This window comes from Malaya genurostris, chromosome 1 (assembly GCF_030247185.1).
Source record: "Malaya genurostris strain Urasoe2022 chromosome 1, Malgen_1.1, whole genome shotgun sequence".
NCBI classification, from domain to species: Eukaryota; Metazoa; Arthropoda; class Insecta; order Diptera; family Culicidae; genus Malaya; species Malaya genurostris.
Window position 1 is genome coordinate 62601552 of NC_080570.1, and position 20298 is coordinate 62621849.

At 37.8% G+C, this 20298-nt stretch overlaps 1 protein-coding gene across 2 annotated transcripts; it reads left to right on the top strand.

The window, feature by feature from the left end:
• The first annotated feature begins 17235 nt into the window (after positions 1-17235).
• Positions 17236-19913, top strand: LOC131440262 (lachesin-like). Of its 2 annotated transcripts, XR_009231363.1 has the most exons (6): positions 17236-17597; positions 17913-18163; positions 18420-18943; positions 19011-19150; positions 19233-19329; positions 19398-19913. XR_009231363.1 is itself a non-coding variant. In XM_058611380.1 (5 exons), the coding sequence occupies exons 1-5, from the start codon at positions 17540-17542 to the stop codon at positions 19511-19513; spliced, it is 1089 nt and encodes a 362-aa protein (XP_058467363.1). In that variant the 5' UTR covers positions 17236-17539; the 3' UTR covers positions 19514-19913. The 2 variants fall into 2 exon arrangements, 1 of the variants encoding a protein (XP_058467363.1); XM_058611380.1 differs by lacking the exon at positions 19233-19329.
• Positions 19914-20298: the final 385 nt, after the last annotated feature.

The window sequence follows — 20298 nt, forward strand, 5'->3', positions numbered from 1 at the left end:
ATAGTAAGCGATTAACATTATTTATGACATGTCCAGAAGCATGATCCAGTACCTATTTTAGGTAATATGTAAAATATTTGAAATTCTATATTCTTACACCAACGTACAAATCGGTTAGGCTCATTCCTTTAGCAACACAAAATACACGCAGGGAAAAATATGGTGAAGACTGTCTCAGAAAGTATGGACGCAACCAAAAACCGCTGCCATTTGGCAATGGTTCAGAATCTGTCAATTTTTATGGCTGGCTGTCCTGTTGTTTACACTCTTCTCTAGCCACTTGTGCAGTTGTTTATTCGTTTTCATTAGTTTCGAAATGCGTGGACTTTCAGCAGAACAACGTCGAAAAATGGTGTACAAATGGTGCTCAGAACGCGGACTGTCACTGAGAAAAAATGCAGGAGTAAGTGAAAAAGCCGTGCGAAATGCACCTTTGAGGATAAACCGAAAACGGGTCGAAAAAAAGATACTGCTAACCCTCAGTTGGATAAACGTATACTGAAGGCGTTCGAGCAAAAGAAGAAGGTTTCAGTTCGGGATGTGGCCAAAAAAGTGGGCACTTCGAAGTCAAATGTTCTTCGTGCTAAAGAACGTTTGAATCTTCGAACCTAGAAGAAGCAGAAACAACCAAAACGTAGTCCGAAACAAGAAGCTACGATCAGGCCGAGGGTTCGAAAGCTGTACAATACGATTCTTGCTGGAAAAATGAACTGCATAATCATGGACGACGAAACCTACGTGAAACTCGATTACAAATCCTTGCCGGGACCACAATATTATACGGTGCGAGAAGGGCAAGTGTCAAACTAGTCCGAGACATCGATTAAAGTCGAGAAATTTGGTGAGAAAGCTATGGTCTGGCAAGCAATTTGTAGCTGCGGTAAGATTTCGAAACCCTTCATCACCACTGCTTCAATGAACAGCGAAATATACATCAAGGAATGTTTACAAAAACGACTTGTACCCATGATTCGAAGCCACAAGAATCCTGTTGTCTTCGGGTCAGATCTTGCTCCTGCTTGGAAGAATTTTGAGTATCCGAAAGATCGCACAGCTGTTAATTTTTTTTAGGGTTTGTATTTCTTTTCGCGTAAAAAAATCAAAATACACCCAAACCTCCATTTACGTAAGAATGTAAATATCGGGGGTTCGTAAATCGAATTGTGACGTAGAAAAGTTTGTGTTATTTGGAATTTTCAACGTAAAAAAAGTTTGCCTTGTGTACACCGAAACCTCCATTTACGAACTAAACAGGGGTCAATAAAAAGAGGTAGTTTGTAAAAATAGTTTACGTTATTTGGGATTTGATTCGTAAAAATAGTTTACGTTATTTGGGATTTGGTTCGTAAAAAAAATTTTGTGTGATGAATGTGGAAACTGCCCATCACAAGGCTATTTTCGAAACGGATGTGAAGAGTAAGTGCAAGAAAATGAAGTTTGCGCTCGTTTTAAAAATCCAAGATGGCGGCTTCCGGTTTATTGATATTACTCCTACAATATGGGTATTTTCGGAATGGGATTGATAAGTAGATATTCAAGATGGCGACTTCCGGTTTTGGATATACCTTGGAAGCCCTTTCAATATGGATATTTCCGGAACGGAATTGATGAGTAAATGTCGAAAAGCAAAATTTGAGGTGGTTCTGAAATTCAAGATGGCGACTTCCGGTTTTTGATATACCTTGGAAACCCTTTCGATATGGATATTTCCGGAACGGGATTGATGAGTAGATGTCGAAAAGCGGAATTTGAGGTGGTTATGAAATTCAAGATGGCGACTTCCGGTTTCTTGATATTCCTTGAAACCCCTTACAGTATGGGTATTTTCGAAAAGGATTTGATGTGGTCTCATAAAAACGATGTTTGTGATCGTACTGAATCCAAGATTATCACTTCCGGTCTATTGATATTCGTTGAAAATACTCACAATATGGATATTTTCAGTACAGAATTGGTGTGTAGGTACCAAAAAAGGAAGATGTTTGTGACCGTTTTTAAATCTAATTCATTCCGAAAATATCCATATTGTAAGGGTTTTCAAGAAATATCAATCAACCGGAAGTCGTCATCTTGAATTACAGAACCACCTCAAACATCGTTTTCCGACATTTACTCATCAATCCCGTTCTGAATTTACTCACATTGTAAGGGTTTTCAAAGAATATCAAGTAACCGGAAGTCGCCATCTTGGATTAAAAACCACCTCAAAGATCGTTTTCCGACATCTACTCAACAAACCTGTTCCAAAAATACCCATACTGTAAGGGTTTGCAAGGAATATCAATCAACCGGAAGTCGCCATCTTGGATTTTAAACCACCTCAAAGATCGTTTTCCGACATCTGCTGATCAAACGCGTTCCAAAAATACCCCTACTGTAAGGGTTTTTAAGGAATATTCAACCGGAAGTCGCCATCTTGGATTAAAAGCCACCTCAAAGATCGTTTTCCGACATCTACTGATCAAACCCGTTCCAAAAATACCCATACTGTAAGGGTTTTTCAGGAATATCAATCAACCGGAAGTCGCCATCTTGGATTCAAAACCACCTCAAACATCGTTTTCCGACATCTACTGATCAAACCCGTTCCAAAAATACCCATATTGTAGGGGTTTTCAAGGAATATCAATCAACCGGAGCTCGCCATCTTGGATTCAAAACAAAGGGTTTTCGAGCAAAATCAATAAACCGGAAGCCACCATCTTGGATTCAGAACCACCTCAAACATCGTTTTTCGACATCTACCCATCAAACTCGTCCCAAAAATACCCATATTATAGTAATTTCCATAGAATATAGATGAGCCGGAAATGGTTTTCATTGTATGCAAAAACCTATTTTTACGTAGTAGCTTCGTAAAAAAAGATTACGTTATTTGGCATTTTGTTCGTAAAAAAAGTTTACGTAACCGGAGGTTTGGGTGTACTATGAAATAGTTATTTCCAGAAAGCCAACGAATTACGGTTATTTAGGAGTTTGGCTAAAAGACATTTTTGAGTTTTTTACAATTTGAACTGCTCTGAACTGATGAGTCGAAGACGAATTGTAAAGAATGGTGAAATCGATTATGTGTCCAAAGTTTCCTTCGGGACGTCAGAAAAAAACATTGTGCCTCTGCGCAATATAAAAAAGTATTTTGCAAATAGCGTTAACTTTACGTCTGCTTAGCGGTTCAAATTGAACTGTCTAAGTTTTTGCACAAAGCAGTTCAATTTGAACTGCTTTGCACTGACGAGTCGAAGACGAAACGTAAAGAATAGAGATTACGGTTCCTAAATTTCGATCTTTAATTATTCATTTGTTTTTACGAATATCTCTTCGGTAGAGTTACCAGAAAATTAACAGGTGGATTGCAGTTTTCGTTTATTTCTACAATTTGAAATCATATTGAAATCAAAACTCAATTTCAATCCACCTTGTGGTGTTTGTAATGGCCCGTTTGTCGTCAAATTTCACAAGAAAAATCAATGCTCTCAGCATCTTAGGGCTAAGACAGTGTGCCTTATTAAATTTCTCGTGGAATAAAGAAAAAGAGAAATCGATGCAATTCTTACTCCGGAGATTTGAATTTCGGAGTACACTGAGGTATTCTTTCACGCGGTTTTTATGCGGTTTTCTACGCCACCACGAGGATTCTCGGGTTTTCTTGTTGCATGCATGAAACGTTGAGATTTGGTGTTATCACGATTTTTTTTAAACCACCTCTATGACACCAGATCTCGACTTTCATGTATTTCTAAGACATTCGGCATCAAAAAAAATTTTGATCTCAGAAATCTCAACATTTTTCATTTTGTTGTCATTCTTTTTGAAATATTTGTTTTTTGAGATTACATCAGATCTCGACTTAACATGCATTTCTAAAACATTTGGCATAAAAAAAATCGTTAATTTTTTCCTAGGCTTTGTATGATGAGCTACAGGGCGCAGAAGACGCAGAAGCAGTTGGTAGGATGACAAAATACCAATACGATACAGACGCACAATTCAATGATTGTCTGGTTACAGGGTGAAACACACACTTTCTGCGCCCAAGTGACAAACTCTCTGGTGATCTTGCAATAGAAGATATTCGTATCTTTTGTTGCAAATTGAAACAAAATACTACATGGAATTAAAAGTCTCGGGCCTCTCACAGAGAAGACGCGAATAGTTTTGTACCGAGTAGAGAACAAGCCTCTAGATGGCCCAATACCAAATGTCATGACAATCTATCCACTAGTGTTTGAATAACAGCTGATCGTGTCAAACGAGCTCTAGTTGACATCAAGCTATGAAAAAAGACAGAAGTTTCGTGTCCTGATAAAACAGCAATTGAATGATTTGCGGTACGGTTTGGTCCACCATCACCCGTATTCTCCAGCCCCCAGCGACTATTATCTATTTCCAAACCTGAAAAGGTTTCTCCAGGGAGAGAAATTTTCGTCAAATGCCGAGGTCATTGCAGAAACGGAAGCCTATTTTAAGGTCTGGGACAGTTTTTTTGCCTTTCTCATATAGGAAGGTTATGCAATCACTTGAAAACCCGACTAGTGAAAATTGGCCCGGAGGGCCAAGTGTCATATACCATTTGACTCAGTTCATCGAGCTGAGCAATGTCTGTGTGTGTGTATGTGTCAAATAATCTCACTAGGTTTTCTCGGAGATGGCTGAACCGATTTTGACAAACTTAGATTCAAATGAAAGGTCTCGTGGTCCCATACGAAATTCCTGAATTTATCAGGATCCGACTTCCGGCTCCGGAGTTATAGGGTAAAGTGTGTTCAATATTGTACCCCATCACTTAATCCGGCGAAACAAAAAACGTCAAAAATTTTCTAAACTGGTCTCAAAACTACACAAATCGATAGTCATTATCAGTAGGCAACTAAACAAACCGATTCCGGCTATCCTGGTTCCCGGTATCCGGTTCCAGAAGTACCGGAAATAGTGGTCATATATACCAAAATGGATCTCACTCACTTTTCTCAGCGATGGTTTAACCGATTTCCACAAACTTAGATTCAAATGAAAGGTCTTCTGGTGCGGAATTCCTGAATTTCAATCGAATCAGACTTACGGTTCCAGACACGGAAAGACCGAAATCAGCATTTTGGCGAAAAAATTAGTTGATTTTCTGATTTTGAGACAACTAAAAAAATCTTACCTTTGCTAATTTAGATTTTCTAATTCTAGTTCCCTTAATAATAATAAAATATTTGTTGAAATGGCTATTTTTTTAGTTGAATTCACCAATTAAACGTGCTGTCATTTCTTAGCTAAGGCACACTTTATATCCATTCAACTAATATTTTAGTTGAATTAGAGAAATAAAACGTTGTTTTCAACCAACATGAATGGTTGAATTGGTTTCTGCAATTCGCAGCTATATGGCGCTCTGTCACCGAAAAAACGTTAACACCGTAATGACTACTAGCCACTAAATGGCACACTACTATAGAAAAAAATTTCAGTCGCGGTTATCTTTTCTATATTGGCAGGTATAAATACAATGTTGTATTGGAGAAAAAGACATAAGCGAAACATAAACTTCTTTTTGAAAATTTTTCTTCTAAATCACTGTTTTCTTCATTCGACTTCGCGAAATCGACTCACTCACTGAAAACTTTGAGCACTCGGAAAAAAAAAACCGAATACAAGTAGAACACCGGACGGCATAGTCGGAAGATTGAAAGATACAAAATACTTTATTTGACATATACAATTAGAGTGCAACATTCGAAACTCACTTCACTGTTCCGCGTAAAAACATTATTACCCACAAGCGCTTCAATTGCGCTCAAATTCTGAATAAATACACTTTCCACTAACAGTTTACGTCATTTTTACATATCGATTTGGAAATTTATATATGGATATATCGTAACACATGCGAAAAACATCTAAACAATTTGCAAGCAGTTTCAACAAGACTGTCACTTTTAGCTTTTTAATGGATTGTTTTGCTTTGACACTTCTCATGAGTTTTTGGCTAATAAACTTGTTAATAAAACCAATTTCATTTATGCTTTCTTTGTGCTGTCCTTCAGTAATGACGGTGATAGAAAAATAGAAACAAATTTTCTGATTTTAATAACGAAATTAGTTGTCAATGAGAATTTCGTGTTGGATTGAAATATTGCTGGTTTGTGTCCAGAATATTCGCCAACTAAACACATTCTCTAAAAATAAGAGATTTTTTCAGCAAAGTAAATTCTCAATTTTAACTAATTTTATAGTTATTTTTAAAATTTTGTTGTTAAAATCAACTAATTCAAAAATAGTAATACGAATTAGGCGCAGAGCTAATTTCGGTCGTTCCGTGGAGTTATAGGGTAAAATGTGTTCAATATTGTACATCGTCACTTAAACTGGTGGAAAAACCGTAAAAAATGTTATAAACTGGACTCTAAACCGTTATTCGTTATTTGGTCCTACCAAAAATTACTGCATATTTTCGGATGCGACAAACATTTAAATCGTAATGTAGAGTGCGTACTAGTAGAGTTTGTATGTCATGTTAGTTGGTGGCCGTACGAACCGACTTTGATTGTACCGGTTCTCGGGTTCCGGTGCCGGAAGTGCATATAATAGTGAACCCACTTCGTTTTCTTAAGGATGACTTACGCAATCAAAGCACTGTTTTATTCTGTATGTTATGCACAAACAATCTCTTGGTTTCTTTCAAAAATCGAAGAGAATAATTTTGAATTGAATACCACAGTATTATATACATGAGAAAGGCATCATTACACCACTAGGTGGATTAAAACAGGTTTTGTATGTTAGTATTCGATTCATAAAAAAACCCTGCATTTTGTTCGAATCTTCAAGCAAAATCTGAAAATTATCACCATCGCTTAGTTCAAAGCTCGCCACTCGGGCAGCGCAGCGCAGCTATCGCAAAAGAGTTGGTTGGATTCTTCAATAAGTGACATCAATTTGATCTTCAAACTTGATAGTAGCTTCCAAACGAGCCTAGGACAAAAATCAAATTCTGTGTTTCAAATCTAAACTTTACAACATGAATTTTTCGAATGACTTATTGTTAACAACAGAATTAAAAATCAAAACATCAGCTTTCGTCTTATAATTATTATTGTTGCGATAGTAGAAAACAAAGGTAGCTGTTTATGTTCATGACGTTATGTGAGAACAATCCCAAACACCGTCTATTCAACCCCATGCAATGAACCCAATGCCTGAGCACGTGAGGGAAGCTCCGGCGGTACTTAAAGTCACGTTTGAAATTAATCCTCCCTTCTTCAGTCAGTCTCTTGCTTGCAATGAAATTTCCCAATCCTGTCGAGTCAATGTAAAATAGCTGACATTTTCATCTTTCAGTCTCACATGTTTCAATTTGCCATACTTTGTACGGAGGAACTGTGTTTGCTCAGTTTGGAGAGACACTTTTTCAAGGATTTTTGTTTTGTTTCTTAATTTCAGGAAACAAAAGAATCTAGGATCTTGTTCTCTTTTCAAATTATAAGCTGATGAAAAAAATCCTCGCTCGTGACGACGGTACTGCTTCACTTCACATGCAGCGACTGCGGTGAGAAAAGCAATCAGCAAGTGAAACTAGGCTTTGTAGCTGACGGCTGCTCATAGAACACGTAATGAAACCAAAAAAACCTCACAAGCGAAGAGTCCTCAAGGCGCGCATAGAGTGGATAGAGGTAAGGGTTTTACCAGTGAGGTGTAAAGTCACCAAACAATTGGGTTTTCTTCGTGTTCCTCTTTTCGACGCTTCCTCGGTGTTATGATTCTATGCGCTATGGGGTTTGCTTTTGCTTTAACATTAGCGATGATTAGGAGGCCTATTTTCTGCCTGGGAACACATTCGTCGTCTGACAGTTTGAATTGGCTGTCTCTGTTTATCCGCCGTTGAAGGCTGGCGAAGAAATCAGAGCACTGTCAGGCCTACGGGTAAGCAAAATGTATGGGATGATAAAGAACGAGGACAAAATCTCGATGTGTTGTATTCTTCACTGTATGAGACTGTAAAACAGGTTACTTTTTATGTTTTCATTATGTTTTGTTCCAGTTTTTACCCTAAAGGTAGCTATGCTGCGCAGCAGGCGGCTTTTCTGTTAAGTTTTCAAAATTGTTTTGTATGCCGGATGAAAATCATAGATACATGAGTGTTTTGACGAAAGAGATTTAATAAAAGATAATTTCCAGAGAGTTTCGTTGAGAGGATTCTCTCTTCTTCTATGTTCAAGCTATGCCATGACTCGTTCTGTTCGAGAAAGGTAGGTGCCAGGAACTGACCAACTTCACATAGTTTGCTGACATAAAAAAATATGATATTATATTTTCCCGTGTATTCATCAAAGTTGGTGTAAGTGTTGACCGTGAATCAGTAGTACACACTCGCCTCAGAAGCAATTGTAGAATTACTATTATTTCGATCTTGTATTGTTCTATTCTATTCTAGTAATTTTTCCCCTATAAAACATCCTCCACTGCTCTATGATCAGCGGCAATAGGAGCGAGATTTATTTGGTGAATCCAACCAACATGTCAGATGTTTATTACTAGTATTAAGATCATACTACTGTGGGAAAAAATAGTAAAACTTTGTTCACAATTTTAAAATTCTTTATTTATTCTTCCAATTCTATTTCGTGTCCCGTTGGATTACTTTAAAAATCCTCCCGACCCACCAATACACTTGTGCCAACGTTTTTTCCAATCCTCGAAACAGTTGTTAAAAGAAATTTCCGGAATTGTTATTGTGGTTGTCAGCCCATAATTCCGGTTTCTTTTTACGAATAGCTTCGCGCAAGTGACGCATAACACTCAAATAGTATTCCTTGTTGACAGTTTGGCCAGAATTCCGGATGCATCGCACCTCGATAATCATAATCAGTTGATGTTGATGACCGTCCTGGACGTAGTTCGTCGTCAACGCGTTCACGATCCTTATTGAACAACAAAAACAAATAAGAAAAAACACTTGCTCGCCACATGCAATTATCACCGAAGACCTTTTGCAACATTCAGAACGTTTCAGCACCAGAAATTTGATTCCGCACACAAAATTTAATAGAACTTCTTTGTTGAATAATTTCACCTCATTGTAAAAATCTCCGATTGCACTTTTAATACTTCAAAACGACAGACGTATACTAAACACTCATGAATATTTTGACGTGACACTTGGAACAGATGTCACTGACAGTCATACCAACCTAGAAAAAAAATTTCGACGAATAAGGTTGCCGCGTGAAATTTAATTCAAAAGTATTACTACTTTTTGCAAACAGTAGTATGTATAGGGAAACAGAACCAATCCTACGAGTACTTGACATCTAATGACACATGTTAATTGTGCATCGCATCACGTCACCATTTCTCGATGGTTTGAGAAATTGACAATTTTTGTAAAGAGAAAAGATTCCGTAACTTACGAAACGATGCGCGAAGATGATTCCTCTACTTATTCAATAAGTGAAACCAGGTGCAGCGACTATGGGAGGGTAAAGCACTTTGAACCCCCCCAAAAGATTTATTGGAGTGGCCATGCCCCCCCCAATATTTTGGAAACTGGAACAAATTTTAGAAAATTTGCTAGAAATATCTTGTGATATAATACTCCTATAGAAAGGTTATGCAATCACTGTGAAAACCGACTTTTGAACCGAGGCCCGGAGGGCCGAGTGTCATATAAAATTCGACTCAGTTCGTCGAGTACGCAAAATGTCTGTGTGTGTATGTGCGTATGTGTGTATGTAACGTTTTTTTGTCCTAACTTCTCTCGGAGATGGCTGAACCGATTTTCACAAACTTAGATTCAAACGAAAGGTCCTGTAGTCCCATACGTAATTCCTGAATTTCATCCAAATCCGATTTCAGGGATATAGGTTAAAGTGTGTTAAAAATTTTATACCATCACTGAAAAGGGCGAAAACCCGTGAAAAAAATTCTAAATTGCCCTAAAATCTTCTCCAATTGATAGTTTGTATCAGTAGACGGTCAAACAAACTGATTTCGGTTATTCTTTTAAGAATCGAAGAAAATTATTTTGAAGAATACCACAGTATTATATATGATAGTATGATTGATATGAGAAAGGCATCATTACACCACTAGGTGGATAAAAACAGGTTTTTCTTTTATCCGTCATTCGTCTCCGTAATTGTTCATATTTCTTAACTTATTTACTGCAATGTGAAATGTTGTATACTTTACCATTTTCGAATATTGGTTATTACTGGAATAGTAAGGAAAATGTTTGTGATCGTGTCAAAACATTCGGAAGAGAAACTAAACTTTCTTACTTAGTTGCTTTTTATTTCTGTAACCTCTCTGTTTCCTTTATAAAAATGTTTTATATTATGCAAAATTCAATGATTTGTAGTAATAATTCTTTGAATAGCCCCTCCTCCCAATATATCGTGAATCTTGCCGCCCCTGAGTGAAACTAAAAACTACGTGTCACTTTTAAATGTTACTCTTACTGCTTATTTTTAGGCGGTCGCGTTGAAAAGCTTAGCTTAGTTGACCGCACGTGAATTTCCCTTGATTGATGAGAAACCAGTTGAAATCGCATATTGAACCAAATGCATGATACTTGGAGAGTCGTAGATCATGCTCAACGTGCAACCTAAACTAACTTAGAATATGGACTGATCAATAACGTAGATGGCTACGCCCATGCAGGTCAATGTGGGAAGGGAAGGTATGTTAGTTCAACGATTGTTGCTACTAGTGACCGAGGAATTCTCTGCATCACCACAAGCGTCACAGGAAAGGAGTGGTGTTACTGGGGCAAGGAAATGGTCAGGATTTATCTTGATAGGTCATGTGATCTACTTATTACTGATAATGTTACCATGTGTCTATTGCTCTGGGTAGCCGGCTACCGAGAATACGTTGCAATTTTATCACAAAACGCGATTAATATGTGCCTCCTACTAAAATACGATTTTTTTCCGAAACGTGCAAAACTCCGGAGAGTCGGATGTCGGGAGGTTCGCTATCAATTCACGTATCTAATTCATTGTTTTCTGTTTGTTTTTGCAAGACAGCCGTAACACTGGCAAGATATCACTCGATCGTCATCAATCGAACACCAACGTCTTACAAAGTAATGTCGATATCTACTCTGTACCAAAAAAAAGGCGGGTGGGTAATGTCAGAGACATAACTGGATGTCGTGAATACGAAAACAAATGACATGTTCCTTAACACTTCCGAATATCAAATAGTTGATCAATTGTATGAATTATGCAAGCATTCCCCTTTTCCACATTTTTCGCAAAAACAAAGAAGGCTTCACTTGATCTCGATTACTGTGAATTTCACACAGCGAAAAGTGCAAGAATCTAACCAAACTGTTCTACATTTGCACTAAACTGAGGATATTTTCTTTCGATTTGCGAACAACACATCCTAATAGTTCTTCAGAAAACTTTTAGAGCCATTAGAACGGCTGATTTTTTATAATGCTTTCCAACGATGCTTATTCATCCATCGAAATGACTGGCAGCTGTGACGTAATCACTCTTATCGGAAGCGAAACTAGCTTTGCAAACGGCACAAAATACATCTGCTCGCATTGGCGATAGAATCCAAACTGATTAGATTTTTGTTAGGAGCTTTCTTTTACGTGATTTCGTTTGTAGCATTTTCACTAATGGGCGGTCCTAACGGCTATAAAAATAGTCGCATACAGAATATTAATGTCGATTATTTTATTTCGCATTTGCAAATTTATTGAAAAAAAAAACTATCAATATGCTGTAGGGATTCATTTCCAGCATTCAGAAGGGACAAATTGCGTAATTCTCTACGATATTAAACTCGGAACATTTTTCGCAAAAAAAAGCTTCACTTGATCTCGATTACTGTGAATTTCACACAGCGAAAAGTGCACAAATCTAACCAAATTGTTCTTGATTTGCACTAAACTGAGGATAATTACCTGCGGTTTGCGAAAAACAAATCCTAATAGTTCTTTAGAAAAATTTTAGAGCCATTAGAACGGCTGATTTTTTATAATGCTCTCCAACGTTGCTTTTTCATCCATCGAAATGACTGGCAGCTGTGACGTAATCGCTCTTGTCGAAAGCGAAACTAGCTGTGCAGACGACACAAAACACATCTGCTCGCAGTGGCGATAGAATCCAAACTGATTCAATTTTTGTTAAGAGTTTCCTTTATGTGATTTCGTTTGTAGCTTTTTCACTAATGGGCGGTCCTAACGGCTATAAAAATAGCCGCATACAGAATTTTTATGTCGATTATTTCATTTCGGATTTGCATAATTTATTGAAAAAAAACTATCAATATGCTGTAGGGATTCATTTCCAGCATTCAGAAGGGTCAAATTGCGTAATTCTCTACGATATTAAACTCGGAACATTTTTCGCAAAAAAAGGCTTCACTTGATCTCGATTACTGTGAATTTCACACAGCGAAAAGTGCACAAATCTAACCAAATTGTTCTTGATTTGCACTAAACTGAGGATAATTACCTGCGATTTGCGAAAAACAAATCCTAATAGTTCTTTAGAAAAATTTTAGAGCCATTAGAACGGCTGATTTTTTATAATGCTCTCCAACGTTGCTTTTTCATCCATCGAAATGACTGGCAGCTGTGACGTAATCGCTCTTGTCGAAAGCGAAACTAGCTGTGCAGACGACACAAAACACATCTGCTCGCAGTGGCGATAGAATCCAAACTGATTCAATTTTTGTTAAGAGATTTCCTTTTATTTGATTTCGTTTGTAGCTTTTCCACTAATGGGCGGTCCTAACGGCTATAAAAATAGCCGCATACAGAATTTTTATGTCGATTATTTCATTTCGGATTTGCAAAATTTTTTGAAAAAAACTATCAATATGCTGTAGGGATTAATTTCCAGCATTCAGAAGGGTCAAATTGCGGAATTCTCTACGATATTAAACTCGGAACATTTTTCTCAAAAAAAAGGCTTCACTTGATCTCGATTACTGTGAATTTCACACAGCGAAAAGTGCACAAATCTAACCAAATTGTTCTTGATTTGCACTAAACTGAGGATAATTACCTGCGATTTGCGAAAAACAAATCCTAATAGTTCTTTAGAAAAATTTTAGAGCCATTAGAACGGCTGATTTTTTATAATGCTCTCCAACGTTGCTTTTTCATCCATCGAAATGACTGGCAGCTGTGACGTAATCGCTCTTGTCGAAAGCGAAACTAGCTGTGCAGACGACACAAAACACATCTGCTCGCAGTGGCGATAGAATCCAAACTGATTCAATTTTTGTTAAGAGATTTCCTTTTATGTGATTTCGTTTGTAGCTTTTTCACTAATGGGCGGTCCTAACGGCTATAAAAATAGCCGCATATAGAATTTCAATGTCGATTATTTCATTTCGGATTTGCATAATTTATTGAAAGAGACTATCAATATGCTGTAGGGATTCGTTTCTAGCATTCAGAAGGACCAAATTGAGGAACTCACTACGATATTCACCACTTTTGGAAACATTTTTCTTGAACGATTTGTTGTACAGCAGCAGCTATTTTCTTCTCTTCCTCAGAACGCGTTCTGATTGGCTGGTGTTGACATGGGTCAAATGAGATAGGTTTTTCAATAGTGTACTATTGAAATACTTCAATGCTCTTGCTATACACGTTTAAGTTGAAAAATTTCGATTCTATTGGTAGTTAGATTATATAAATCCTTCCACAGATCACTGAGCTATGAGCTTTCAAAATACGAGAAAGGCAAACGCGCCATATGAATTATCCTCTTTGATACTCGTTTATACCAAACATTTCAGAAAAGTTTAATTTTGAACTATTTGAGATTATGTCACACAACTGAAAATTTTATCATAAAATTGTGATCATATTTCCGATGGCATGTAGCAAAAATTATGTTGATTCGTTAGATACAACAAGAGATATTCACGATCAAAAACTTATCACTCTCTCAGAGGGTAAATTTTGAAAAGGCACCCCATAGTAAAGTAAGTCGTATTCACGACAAAAGGCGGGTGGGTAATGTCACAGATTTAACTGGAGGACGTGAATACGAATAAAACTGACATGTTTCTTTCTCACTTCCGGATAAAGATAATCATTCGTATTAGATTGTGTATATTTTGCAACTTTCATTGCTTCGCTTCCAGAATTTTAACAAGGCATCTATACTACAGTACGACTAATTAACGGCAAACATATTCTACCATACAATTAAATGACACGGAACAAATACAGTTTTGTAGATTTAGATACTCAGTAGATATAAACTTCTTCAAATTCTTTTGGATATACTTTGGTGGTTTTAAAAAATCGCTTTGCGTAATTTGTCCAATGTTTAGAACTGTTAAAATTCAAGAACTAATATAGACATCTGGGGCACGCTCCGAATTCAGCTGCAAATCGAGATAAAAAACTCAGCTCATAAATCTAGTTCTAGAAGTAAGGAACTGAAGTTATTTATAGAATTTTCTGAATTGCGTTATAGAACTAAATTCTAAACTTGAATTCCAAGTCTTAATAAAGGAACTGAATTCAGTTCCAGCATCTAGTTCCAGAAATCTTGTTCTGAATTCTGGAAATGAATGCTGAAACTGAATTGATTAATTTAATTCTGAAACTTAATTTAGGAATTTAACTCTGGTTTTGAATTCAGTTTTTGAATGAAGGTTCGGTGTTCAGACCTAATATTTAGTTTCAGAATCTAAAACTCATATCCTGATTTTTTTGTTTATTAATGCTGATGATAAAATCCTAAATCATATCTCTGGATTGATTCGAATCTCTGAATAAGGAACTAAATTTGAAACCAGTTTCAAAATCCAGATTCATAGTTAAAATTCTGAACCTGTAATCTGGAACTGAATTTTGAAATAGAAGTATGAAACTAAATTTGGAACTTAAAATTAACTTCAGAATTCAGGTGGACCAGAATCTACGTTTACCACCTCATTATTACTGATGTTGGTGAAAAAATTTCAGCACGATATTCAGTTCCGTCTGACTTACTAGAAAAAATAACAATCCTCGGTCAAGAAAGTTTTTGAATTATTTATGGGTTGAAAACTGTTGAAAATTTATTCACAAATTCCTGATTATATTTCTGATAGCATGGAGAAAAAATTATGTTGTTGCGTTAAGTATAACAAGAGATATTCACGATCAAAAACTTATCACTCTCACAGAGGGTAAATTTTGAAAAGGCGCCCCATAGTAAAGTAAGTCGTATTCACGACAAAAAAAAAACAAATGGATCCTCCTCACAGCCCAATCCATATTTACATCCTTCCCTGTTAAGCACGGTCGCAACAAAATAGCTGCACGGTTATAAGAGCAAATTCAGCAGCTGAATGTACTATATGAGCGATCTATAATAGAACTAAAACTGAAACAAACGTATCCCCAGCCAGCCGTTCTAGATATATTTATTAAAACAGTTCTACTGTCAAGTATCAAACTGGTATACACAGCCGTTTTATTTTTTTGTATTTTTGAAACACGAATAAAACGCTGCTGGTGCAGCCAGTTTTTCTTGTTATAATTCTCAGATTCAAATTTTTAAGCTGACATAACCTATGCATCTAGAACTGGAACACTCCTAAACACGCCCTAAGCTTCACGAGCGCATCCTATACTTAGCGTCCAACCCGAAGAAAAATAGATCAAACGTTCCCCGAACAATCGATGGAGTCTAGCCTAGCCCGATTTTTAGTAAGGAGAAATATAACAAGACTGTAAATAAGAAAAGATATCTCTAAGGAACGATCTCACCAGTATCCTGCTTCTCCCATTCGCATTACTGTAAACAACGCGAGATTACACATCACTACGGAATAAATAAAAGAAAAGAAAAAACACTCGCGGATGGGTTTGCTGCAGATCAATTTTTGATTTCCAGTTTGAATCACACGATTTACTTGTAAATTTTCAAACATTCTAACTAAATCGTGTAACACCGACAATGATATGCAGATGGTGCTTCGATCGGTTGACGTCGTTTAATTTTGGGTGGTAAATTCGCATCGGGTGACGTCGTTTAACTCTGATCAGTAAATTTGCAGTTTCCGTCGCTTGCGCATTTCTTAGTTTCGCGAATCAGCAATATTCAATAAATAACACTTTTCACTTATCAACACACACTTGTGTGTGCATCACTTCACTATTAGTTGTTTGATACACATTGTAATTAGACTTTTTCCAGGGCAGCACCTAGGCACCGTATCATACTCCCAGTGATGCCAACTTTCTTCTCGATGCGTTGATAAGAAAAATACTAGAAACAAATACTTTAAGCCGTGTTATCTTTTGCATTTGTTTTATGATTTTCTAAAATTTAAATGAAGGATATTAAAACTTTCAGCATCTTCAACCTTATCAAAACCTTTTCAACGCTTAATTAATGATGACTCGGCTATCGATAATACATTTATCACATACTTTTGCAAGCTAATAGTAAAGTTTTTGCCTAAAAATAATCGGAATTTTAAACTCAAAATATCGAAAAACTGTCGATGGACACAACTATCTTTTTTGTAGCACAGAACACGCGTGAATCGTTTCTAGTGTCATTATCAAACTTGCTCAATTTGGTCTGTAATTTGATCATGAATCGTCGTTTGGTCTATAAATTAATCATGAATGGACGGACGCTGGCAAAGTTAGAGGAAGATCCACTTTTTTATCGAAAAATTGTGTTCAGCGACGAAGCTCATTTCTGGTTGAATGGATACGTCAACAAGCAAAATATCCGCATCTGGAATGAAGACCAGCCAGAAGCATTGCAAGAGCTACCAATGCATCTAAAAAAAGTCACTGTTCGGTGTGGTTTATGGGCTGGTGGAATTATTCGTGAAATACCGGCGATTTATTGGAGAGAGTGTGCCAAACTATGACGTGGGCCATCTAAAGCGGAGCCGCGGTCAACATTTGCATGAAATCATCTTCGCTGATCGCTTTGTCGATTCCAATAAAGATTTCATCAGTTTTCTCAAGTTTTTTGGTCTTTTTATGAATTATTGTCTACAAAATCTTGAATAAAAGTCCATGTCCTATACCAAAATACCAACAACCTCAATGTCTTCTTTTGACGTTATACTTTCAACTAGTAGGCACTATACTTCGGCCAAAGCGAGTCGATTTCAATACTACCGATTCAACTTTCGTGTGACACTTTCTACTGATGAACATGTGTGAGTGATCATGAAAATTCTCTCAATTTTGTCACGCCTCTTTCGAGGAGCAGTTATGCTTTGCCAGATCCTGTGATGCTCTCGCAGCATCAGTTGTTCTCGACCGGTCGGTTCCCGCGCATCGCTCGTTCTGGCGTATTTTGCTTGTGCGGTGTTCTTCTTCAGTGGTATCATTTTTCCACTCTAACCCAAGGAGGGTTCAGGACTGAGGAGGTTGTGCCTGTGTGTAACATTCCAAACCGTCCGTAGGTGTGTGGTAGGAGACCCCCTTCGGTGCGTGCTGTTTCACTGGCTGGTGAACACATAGTAATATCGGTTTTCTAACTGCCGGCAAAGTGTGGGTGCTGAATCCTGAACGAGAATTCTTCACGGCCTTCACGGTTCGGCTACGATGAGCCTTCTTCGGCTAGATTTGCTTGTGATTTGCTGCCTGATCGCAGTGAACCTGTGTAAGTGTTTCCAAGGCGATAGCCGCCGGATTCCCATTCTAGAGATATGAATATGTGATGGGGCGACGTACCGTTGTTGGTCGGTCATTGATTCGCTCGGAGGATGCTTTGATGAATGAAAGTGAACGTAGAAAATATGTGCCGATAAGAGACAGGACGCGCGCCAAGACGCGATGCGTATCGTGGTGATTATTTTAATTTCGCTTATAATACGGCAGTTATCTGCCGGGCAAAGTTTACAGCGGGAAAACGGGATTGGGGTGTGCTGAAGTTTTGTACTGAATCAATGTTTGTTCTGTGTGTTGTTTTCTTCAGGCGTATCGCAGCAAGCCGTCCCGACCATTGCATCCATCAGTCCGGAACAGATAAAGGATATTGGAGAGATCGTTTCACTGGAGTGCGATATCAACAATGTGGGCAAGTTTACCGTTGGATGGCAGAAAAGCAACCGGGAGCGGTCGCAAAATGTTAACACCATTTCGTTGGGTCCAACATTGGCCGTCGCCGAGGAACGGTTCAATCTGAGTGTCGACAAAGAGAATAATACAATGAAATACAAATTGACGGTAGGTGCAAATATTACTAGCAACCCTAAAATACGGCAGCACGCATCCCTATGGATTAAATGTCAAGAACAACCTATCATTTATGCATTTTAATAACTTCATCACAATGGCTACATATTTCCCCCTATAGGGCACATATCGTAGTTCAATTCCCACTGGGACTCATTCCGAACCAGACAGAAATCTAATTAGCAGCCCTTTTGTAACTGCATTTGCACGCTCCCGATGCTCATGCTTCCGTATCCTTTCGTTCCAGATCAGTGACATCGTCAACACAGATGCCGGTTTATACGAATGCCAGATTCAGGTGAATAGTACCAACAAAGTGACGGCGACGGTGGAGCTTCAGGTGCGTCACCCACCTATTCTACTGGATAATCTTGCTGCTACGACCGTTACCAAGGCAGAAGGAGAGGACGTTAAGCTTACCTGTTCAGCCGAAGGATATCCCCGTCCGTCGATTACCTGGAAGCGAGAGTACAATACGATTCTTCCGATCGGTGGTCAAGTTTTCAACGGAAATGTCCTCTCGCTGTCATCACTGACCAAGGAAGACCGCGGCACGTACCTCTGTCTCGCCGATAATGGCGTAGGAAGACCAGATTCAAGAACCATCAATTTGGAGGTCGAATTTTCTCCAGTCATCTCAATTCCTCGACCAAAGGTCGCTCAGGCTACGGAGTACGACATCGAGCTGGAGTGCGTAGTGCAAGCGTTCCCGTCGCCATCGATTTCATGGTTCAAGAATGGTCATCCAATTCACAATGGCGGTTCTTATAGGTGAGTTTTGTACTTTCGAGATGACTGGTGAGCTGGTCGGCAACTAAACGTGGTTACATTTTTTTAGTATTTCCCAAACTGGTCAACCGGATGATGTGACAACGTCGGTGGTCAAGATTAGTTCTGTCGAAAGTTCACACTACGGTGACTATATCTGCAAAGCTTCCAACAAAATAGGCCACGCGGAAGCGAGACTGAACCTTTATGGTAAGCGGTAGTTTCCGCTCAGTGTGTATATGTTTTTGAAATTTATTTAATTATTATAGTTTCGTTTTTTCGTTTCTTTTAGAATCGGTTATCCCAGTATCCTATTGAATTGTTTGTTTAGTTTAGTAATCTTTTGTTGCGTGATGTATTTGCTTTATAATTTTCTTCACACAAAAAAGGTATGTTTCATTTCTACTGTAAAAGCAATTTCTTACGAATTGATCAAAGGATATTATTTTTTCCGCAGAGCAAAGTCTTCCCAACATCAACTTCTCCGGTTTGAAATGGTCCAGCTCTGCTCGTACCCTCGCCAGTCATCTCGGAATCCTAATGGTGACTGCGTTGCTTGCGACGCTTTTGTGAATAAGAAAGCTCCGGAGTTAACAGTCCATTCCGGGACCGTAAATCCACAGATCAGCTAGGAACGAAGCAACAACAATCGACGCAAGTGCAAAGTTTTACACACATCAACAAAAACGAACAATCTTTCGTAACATATTACAATAGGCATAATCCGCGAGATCATCTCGTACCGACATATCCTCTGTTTTGGGTGAATTTATCAAACACATAGAAGATTTTGACATATAGAATTAGGATTGAAAATGAACCGTTTTAGAAATCCTGTACAAATGAAACGTAACAAGACTTATGGTGACAAAAAATAGATTATAAACAAGTGCAAAATTTCATCGTTAGTGTTAAGGAAATTACTAATTATATTTCGATCCCTGTGTGGAAATAAAAGGCTTTGACAATTCCAGTACATAGTCTTAATTTATTTGTGACGGAAATAAAGCACATTTGACGATTGGTTGAAACTCAAAGCATTGCTTTTTTACATGAATTCTGTATAACACCGGATGGCCTTTTCAATCGAATTCGTATACTTTGTCGCAACAGTTGAATCGTGCTAACTTTGAACGTATTCGTACATAGGATTAAAAAATCATTCCTTCGTAATATCGAATAATGTTTTCGTTTTGTCTCAAAGGTGCAAATTAATTTTTTTTAATCTGCAATTGGTTTCGTTCAGCTTAGTAGGAATCTCATGAAAATAATAGTTACCCTCATGCTTGATTCAATTCAGTACCAACATACGACAAAAGCACATAGTACGATAGGCCCTTGCGAAAATTGCTTCTATC